The sequence below is a fragment of the Rhinolophus hipposideros genome, assembly GCF_964194185.1.
Source record: "Rhinolophus hipposideros genome assembly, chromosome: 19".
In the NCBI taxonomy this organism is placed as follows: Eukaryota; Metazoa; Chordata; class Mammalia; order Chiroptera; family Rhinolophidae; genus Rhinolophus; species Rhinolophus hipposideros.
The window spans coordinates 3,339,722-3,348,356 of record NC_138065.1 but is presented as its reverse complement, the minus strand read 5'-3'; the positions used below and the strand labels follow the sequence as shown (position 1 = coordinate 3,348,356).

The 8,635-nt window shown below is 51.5% G+C and overlaps 2 protein-coding genes across 2 annotated transcripts; both read left to right on the top strand.

The window, feature by feature from the left end:
* Positions 1-260: 260 nt before the first annotated feature.
* On the top strand, positions 261-662 carry LOC308487200 (late cornified envelope protein 1E-like; the record flags this gene model as incomplete). Its single annotated transcript, XM_081025219.1, has 1 exon — positions 261-662. One exon carries the CDS (start codon positions 261-263, stop codon positions 660-662), a length of 402 nt encoding a protein of 133 aa, XP_080881345.1.
* Positions 663-7,550: 6,888 nt separating this feature from the next.
* Positions 7,551-7,928, top strand: LOC308487201 (late cornified envelope protein 1E-like; the record flags this gene model as incomplete). The annotated part of the gene is made up of 1 exon (XM_081025220.1): positions 7,551-7,928. The coding sequence occupies one exon, from the start codon at positions 7,551-7,553 to the stop codon at positions 7,926-7,928; it is 378 nt and encodes a 125-aa protein (XP_080881346.1).
* Positions 7,929-8,635: the final 707 nt, after the last annotated feature.

Below are 8,635 nucleotides of genomic sequence, written 5' to 3'. Positions count from 1 at the left end.
AAAAGTATAATGATCCCTGAGTATTAGAAATATTAATTGTGAGAATCAAAGGAGATACTGTGAGAGCATCTGGGCAACAATTAGAAATAACGAAACTTCCAATGTTTAATTATCTAAGCCTCCATTGCAACAGTTCAAAATGAAGGGGTTAGAAGGATGCTGAAAGGACAGAAAGGGACAGGGGGGCCCTTGTGTGTGCCGGGCGCTGACTTGCTGTCTGACCCTCCCTCAGCTCCTGAACGCCCGCCCTCCCCACCGACATGTCCTGCCAGCAGAACCAGCAGCAGTGCCAGCCCCCTCCCAAATGTCCTCCCAAGTGTCCTCCATGCCCTGCCCCAAAATGCCCCCCAAAGTGTCCCCCAAAGTGCCCTCCAGTCTCGTCCTGCTGCAGTGTCAGCTCTGGGGGCTGCTGTAGCTCTGGGCATGGGAGCTGCTGCAGCTCGGGGCATGGGAGCTGCTGCAGCTCGGGGCATGGGGGCTGCTGTCTGAGCCACCACAGGCGCCACAGGTCCCACCACAACAGACACAGGAGCTCTGACTGCTGCCAGCCCTCAGGGGGCTCCAGCTGCTGTGGTGGCGGGAGCTCCAGCTGCTGTGGTGGCGGGAGCTCCAGCTGCTGCGGAGGGGGCAGTGGTCAGGCCTCTGGAGGCTCGTGCTGCTGAAGTGGACCCTGAGCAAGAAGAGCAGACGTGGGGACAGCAAATGGCCAAATCCCTCCTCCTCCTGCTCTCCCCCTGCTGGGCCTCCCTGTTGCTGAGAGTTCTGGGTGAGGCCTCTGAGCTCTGGTGCAGACCATCCCTGTGTCGTGGTGACCAGGCGACCAAATCACCCCAAACCATCGCCTGACCTCCATCCGCATATGCCCGTGTGTGGCTGCCCCAGTAAGCCCGAAGCACGGACCCTGTACCTCTGCGGCTGGTCTGTGGAGCACACGCCAGCCTGATGTGAACCAATAAACTGGAAATCTGCATTCCCCTGGCCTTGCCTGATCTTTATTCCTACTTATGTCACCTGTCTCTCCTGCCGTGTCCTCAAGTCCTGGTTCCCCTGAGGCCTCATATCTACAGACCTTGTGCAAAGTTGCCACTCGTGCCACTAACTTCCCTCATGACAACACGTTGTCATTGGTTCAGAATCCAACACAGGCTCTAACACTGCATTTAGCTGCCATGGTTCACCAGTCTCCTCCTACGAATCTGGACAGTCCTTCCGACAGTTGGTCTTTCACGGCATTGACATTATTAAGAGCCCGTTTATTTGTGTAGCATGTCCCCCATTTGGGTTTGTCTGATGGTTCTTCTTGACCAGATTCGATGGTGCATTAGCGCAGGGACCCACAGAGAGGTGGTGCCCAGTTTTGGAGCTGATGTCTTGCCTCAATGATGTGTAATTGTCTCATTCCCGAGATCCTGAAAATTGGAGTGGGCACATTTGGGAAGAGGCTGATCAAGCTGGGGCATTGCATTGGCAAATCCTGCCAATTCTTTTGTTTTTGTGGCAGGAGAAGCAGCCCCACTTGAGGAGGCGAACCTAGCCTGAGGAAACTAATAGCCTCCCCTGAGGCAGTGGCCCGGCCAGACACGGCTGGTTCTCTGCAGGACCCACCCCCACCAGCTCTCTTTGCCTCTAGACAAAAAGTGCACTCCAGTCACGTACGCACCACTAGGGCTGATACAAGGTGTGATCCATGAACAGGTGTACTACACTGCAGAAAAGCTACGTGATTTTCTCCAGTTCACACAGACATGACCCAGGGAAAATGTGGGGGACGGCTATGAAGGGCATGGGATAATTGTGGAAGGGACATCAAGTTGGAAGGCCAGATTTATTGCTATTAGGCCCACAAAGCAGATATTCTAGATGTAATGTTATAGGTTGGGGGTTAGACAGGATTCTAACGGTCGGGTTGGTTGGCTGAAACATGGACCAAAAGGTGGTCTACACTAAACGCCGCTGAAATAGCAGAACTGCCTGGAATGCTAAGGAGGAAGGCATCCAAAGGCTTATGGTTATGGGCACGCTCGAGCGGAGTTGTCATTTCAGATGTGCTCGCTGACCTTGGCAGGGTCCTGAGGACTCACCTTTCACTATGACCATTACAGATGAATGTGAGGGGAGCCCCAGCACCCCTGAAGAGCTCTGTGGTTACGCCCCTCTTCAGTCATAATTACAGTGGGATCTGCTGTCACAGAATTGGGAAACCTTAATGCGACAGGGCTCACAGGATGGCAGGGTGGCAGGGACGAGCGGTGGCACTTAATCCCCAAAGGCACAGTGGGTGTGGCCGCTGTGATGGGCAGCAGTGTCCAGGTACTAACCATAGCACTGTGACTCACAGAGAGCTATGGCTCTGGCTAGGTGATCACGGTGTCCTTGGAAGAGAAACACATGGAGAGTCTCCTAAATTCTTGTTTGATCTGTATAAGTGGAAGAGCTCTAAGTCAGCTGTGCAAAGCTCTGAGTCATCAAAACAGAGAATCAGGGCCCTTCAGTCACTTGCCAGAGTTGAGCCAGTCTACAGACCCCGAACTTCTTAAATGAAGGGGAGGCTCGGTCCCCTTGTGGAAGAACCCCGGTACTCTAGCAAAAAAGTTATACTGCTCCTCCTTCCCTCAATGTTCCCTAAAGGGGCCGATGGGCCTTTACCAGGGGAACTGCCCTGGAGAAAAGGAGATAATCAGACTCTGGGGGGCTAATCGGGTCTGAACTGACACTGATGCCAGTGACTCAACATGTCACTTTGGTCCTTAATTGGCCAGGTAGGGGCTTACGGAGGTCACGTGGTCAGTGGGGTTTTAGCTCAAGTCTATCTCACAGTGGCCCTGTGGCTCCTGACCCCGCCTCTGGTCATTTCCCCAGTTCTGGAAAGCAGATTTGGCACCGACATCCCCAGCACTGGCAGAACGGACACAGTGTTCCCCTGCCCTGGGGGATGAGGGCGATTATGGTGGGAGAGGTCAAGTGGAAGGCCTAGAACTGCCTCTGTCTAGGAAATACTACGTCAAATCCAAACCACATGCCAGGAGGGCTTGCAGAGATCAGTGCTACCGAGAAGGACGTGAAGGACGTGGGGTGGTGATCCCACCACATCACCACCCCACTCACCGCTCGGCCTGTGCAGAAGACACATGGAGCCGGGAGCGTGGCCGGGGCTTGTGGTAAGCTGGAGCCGGTGGTAACTCCACTTGCAGCTGCTGCACTAGCTGTGGTCTCATTGCTGAGCACATTAGCACACCTCCTGGTACTGGCATGAAACTACTGTCTGGAAAATGTCCTTTTCTGCACACCTGTTAGTAAAACCCACCAGAAGCTTTTGGTTTGGGCTGAGAAGGCCCGCAATCCACCCTCACTGTCCTCCCTCGGGTAGACCCACTCTCCTGCCCTCTGTCCGCGTTAGTTCTCAGGAATCCTGACGTCTTTCCCTCCACCAGGCATCAAACCATGGCATCAGTGGTGTCACGCTGACTGCCTTTCATGAGCAAGAAGAAGCAATGACTGTAGTCTTCTGAGAAGACCTTTGCGTGTCACAGAGAAGGAGATGACTCTGACCCAAAGCCAGGGGCCTTCTCCGTGATTGAAATTTCTAGGGTCCCAGTGATGTGGAGCGTGTGGAGACAGCCTTTCTGGTGTGAAGGAGAAGCTGGCGCATCTCACCCCGCCTACAAGCAAAAATCAGGCAAAACACCTACCCAGTGGACCTGTTTGGATTTTGGAGGGAACATAACCCAGTGAGATGTTTTTGTGTGTTTGCTTATTTTTGAATTTATAAGGTGGGTTATATGTTAGAAATACTAATTTCTTTCTATGTGATACTTTATGGACTATTAAAATTAATTCTTATGTAGTTTAATTTATCAATTCTTTTTTTAAACTATTATGAGATTTGTGCCATTCTTAAAATACCTTCCCCTACTTAATAATTAAGCAACAATCATCAATATTTTCTATTCCTTTTAGAGTATTGTTTAATATTTTATAATTGAAATCAAAATTTGCAGGGAGTAGAAGAAAAACTGAAATTTGTTAATGTGTTAGTACATAGCCCTGAAGGAAGGAGAGTGTGAGGATACAGAGGAAAATTCATTTTGTCTGAAGTATTTCCCATAAGATCTCAACAGTGACCCCAGTGTCCTGAGAAGATGACAGAATGACAATGTAGAGATAGGCCCCTTGGGTGAATAGGTGACCTCAGAAAACTTTTGCAAGTCAAAAAATTTTTTGAATGGTCCTAAAGCCATTGATAACTAATATCCACGGCCAAAGGGTCAGCCCAAGTACCATGGTCAAGACCACTCTACTGATCCATCAGCGAAGTCCAAGCAGAGTGATGATTTGGGTGCTTGCCTGCCTTGGGGTTGAGGCGTGGACCAGGTGACCTCTTCACCTCATCCTTCTAGGAATCAGGAGCTGCGCACCTGTGTGAGCCAAGGCATGGACATCCTGGCCACGCCCCACTACTGAGGAACTACCCGAGCAAATGCCGTACCCGGTGAGATAGGGCAGATCTCTGCAGGGTGATGTGGCCACCGCACCTCCCTGTGCCCATGGCAGAGCCTGGTCTCGTATGAGTCACCAGGAATAGCTATTTGGAAACTGTACAGTGAGTGCTAATGAAGTGAAAGGATTGTAAACATCTGTAAGCCACCCTTGTGGGCATAACCTTGGACCAGTTGCTGATGGGGAAGAGGAATAAGGCACCAGCTGTGCTGTCAAAGGGGTTACTAACATCTCATTGGTAAGCCGTGTCACATAAGGAATAATGGATTGAGTAGGACTGGAACTGTTGACCTCAGAAAGGAAAAGATCATGGAATAAAGCAGAGGCGTAGGGTAGGAGAGACACGTTCACAGCTACAGGCCAGGGCCACTTGGGAAGCAGAACAGAAACGGAAGAAGTTGAGCAGAGCCCTGTGCACAGAGCCTCAGATGTCAGTCACACATGCTGACCTTGGTCCTGAACTTCCGGTAGAGCCCTGGTGGGGCTTCCTGAAAGGTCAGGGGTACTGATTTCTGGAGTGGAGACTGGCAGAGAGAGAATACTTTTGGATCCCAGGGAAGGTTAGAATCAGGGACAAAACACAGATGGGCGGCAGTGGGACTTCAGGGGAAGCCATGTCCCTTGAGGTATCTGATGCTGAGAGTCACAGAAAAGATGGACTTTTCTATATCTGGACCTATGTCTGGAGATCCACGTATCTGTCTATGTTTATATGTATTTATACACACATAATCCTTTATATATAAGCAGTCTAAAGCACACACGTGGATGTCCTAATGTACACTCACGAGATTGGTTATCCTGCCCACTATGACCTGGTCAGAGTTATTGAGTCAATCCACATCTTATTCCATACTCTTATTTTGGACACTTCTGGAGGGAGGACTCTCTTTCATAATGACTCCTAGCTCTCATTTGCTTTCATCCAATTAATCACTTTAGTTCTTTTTGATAATGTCGCCCTCCAAACATGGAAGGAGTACCTACTACACACTAAATTGACATTAGTCTTTAATAATCTCCTAAAAATACAGAAAGAATCCAAAATCCCTTCAAGGAACCCTTGTGTCCACGTTGGAACATGCAGTGACACGGCGCTGCCTACCGAATGCCAACCCTCCTGTTCCCTATGGTCCTCCAGCCTGCTGGACCCGGAGCTCCTGTGCCCCAGGCTTGACCCTCCCACTGTGTCTTCTCTGTCCCCCTCTCTGCTCCATGCCTCACCCTCCTCCCATGTGGAGGAGTCCTGGGAACAAATTCTCGTTCTACGGTGCCAGGCAATGCCGGCAGATATCGTTATATGAAAGCGTACGGAAGACCTCAGTTACAGAGATGGTCATTGCAAAAGTCAGATGTAACTCTCCAAGAAAGTAACCGCGATCTAAACAAATCCACTCCTGTTTAATTACCGATGGATAGTTCCCCTAGGAGGGTCCCGTGCTACAGGACCTTTTCTAGACCTTTTCCTTCCCTGATTCTGTTGACCCTCACAACACTGCTGAGAGTAATTTTCATCACCTCTTTCAAAGTTGCAAAAAGTGAGGATGAGAAAAATAGGGTGATTTTTACCAGATCACACAGGGAATAAGTAGCAGAACCCGGATTCTGATCCAGACGTGTCATTCTCTGATCCAGGCTTTGAACTGGGATGGTATAGACATCCACACACCATCTGCCAGCACGGCTGGGACACCAGAGAGGCATTTAGAAGTTTCTGTTTGTCTTAGTTCAAAGCAGGCCCTCAGGGCAATAGGACCGGACAGCTTGGAGCAGGTATGAGGACCAGGAAACTGTAAGGAGATTGAGGTGGCACTGATGGTGGGGATGTCCTTCCTGAGCCCGTGGAGGGAGGCAGGGAGCAGCTGCCAGTCATCACGCGGTCACAGGTCACAGGACCATGTGGGTGGCAGGAGGCGGTGCCCTCGTGCCCAGGCCCTGTCTCACAGGCTGGGGCAGAGCCCAGGACCAGATAAAAGGGCCTCGGGCCACAGCACCTCCATCCACTCCCTCCTGAGGTGGTGACAGACCCTGTGCTGCTTTGTACCGGGTAAGTGTCCACTGGGGACGGGGCAGGGCTTTCCACGGAGGGAGTTCAGGCCCTGAACTCCCTTAAGGCAGGAGGGCACGCGGGTGGGGCCTAGGGATCTGGGTCCATATAATTAGAGAGGGGCAAGGCTCAGAAGGAAGGGCCAGGGGCAGGCAGGAAGACAGCAAGAGCAACAGGCTCTAGTGAAGGCTCCGTCCGCTGAGAGGGCCCACGGTGAGGGAAGGAGACCAGGCCGCTCTGATCTCCCAGAGGCTTCAGAAAGGAAGTTGCCCTTTAAGATACCAAGCGTCCTCAGCGAGCGATGACTTCGGGACAGCAATTCTCAAAACGAGGTGCAGATCAGAGGCATTTGGGGGTATTGTTGCACACATGGGTATGGGACAGGGCCGGGGAGTACATTTTAAAGCTTCAGGGTGGGAAAAAGCACAAGAAGTTTAATAATCTCTAAGCCTAGCTCTTAGCATACGAGGGGATATTTCTGAGATCAGAGCAGCAGGCTCTGAGGCAAGGGATATGCCAGCTTCCTGTTGAGGAAAGTGAACCAGCCAGGTCTCTCTCTACTGATCTTGTGAGTATCTAAATACGAAACTATGTAGGGTGTTATTCTAACCGGAAAATTTTTTCCATAAAGGAAATGTTTCCGTTCTAAATTACTCTCTATAGAACAATGTCGATATTTGGATGACATCAGTGAAAACATTGTTTTTCACTGTCTTAACATCATTTGGCCTCAATTTTCCAGCTGGTGATGATTTCTTCTTATTTCGAAAGGATCAAGTGAGGTTCCAATGGGAGACTGTGCACCTTCCTTGGTGAGGTATTAGAAAGGACTGGCAAGATTGGCAAGGACGTGTTACCTCGGACTGATCCTAACTAGATTATTTAAATGTACATAGCAGTAAAGATGATGAAAGAACAGGAAGGGACAGGGGGCCCCTGTGTGTGTCGGGCACTGACTTGCTGTCTGACTCTCCCTCAGCTCCTGAATGCCCACCCTCCCGCCGACATGTCCTGCCAGCAGAACCAGCAGCAGTGCCAGCCCCCTCCCAAGTGCCCTCCCAAGTGTACTCCGTGCCCTGCCCCAAAATGCCCCCCAAAGTGTCCCCCAAAGTGCCCTCCAGTTTCATCCTGCTGCAGTGTCAGCTCTGGGGGCTGCTGCAGCTCTGGGGGTGGAGGCTGCTGCAGCTCTGGACATGGGAGCTGCTGCAGCTCAGGGCATGGGGGCTGCTGCCTGAGCCACCACAGGCGCCACAGGTCCCACCGCAACAGACACCGGAGCTCTGACTGCTGCCAGCCCTCAGGGGGCTCCAGCTGCTGTGGCGGGGGGAGCTCCAGCTGCTGCGGAGGGGGCAGTGGTCAGGCCTCTGGAGGCTCGTGCTGCTGAAGTGGACCCTGAGCAGGAAGAGCAGACGCGGGGGCAGCAAACCACGGAGGATGTCATCTTTCCCTGCCTACCTCAGAGTCTGCGAGGTCCTTGACGAGACGCTGAACTTGTGTAGACCATATCCCCCCCGGGCTCCATAAACTCCCATCCTCCCTCGAATCCCCATCTGCTGGCCTTGGACTCCGTCTCTGCACCTTCCCCTCACATCCCCATGTCAAAGCCCTGTCACCCTGTGTGCTGTCCTCTTACAGGGTGCTGTCTGACTGATACAAAACAATAAAACAAGAAATCTGCTCAGCAACTTGCTCCAGAAGGATCTTTTTCTTCTTGGCCTGCCATTATTCTTCTCTATCCTGTTCTCTGCAGAAGGTGGCCTTGGAACCTCAGGGGCAGGGGGCACTCGGGCCTCAATTGGGGTGAATGGGGGGTGAGTGTGTTGAAAGACACAGATGCTCCCAAGTCTGTTTTGTCCTGTGTCATCTGGCCTCAGCATTCCTGTGACAAAGTCTCACATTTCTTTTTGTAAATACAAATTCTTGGGAGTCTGGTCACCTTAGGGCCCTACCCTGGTCGTCCATTTGCTCTCTCTCTGTTACTCCTGACCAACCGCCACGCAGACATCTTTCTACATACACGCACATGCACGTGTGCGCACACACTCACGCATGTACACACACACCTACACGACAGAAACAAAGGAATAAATA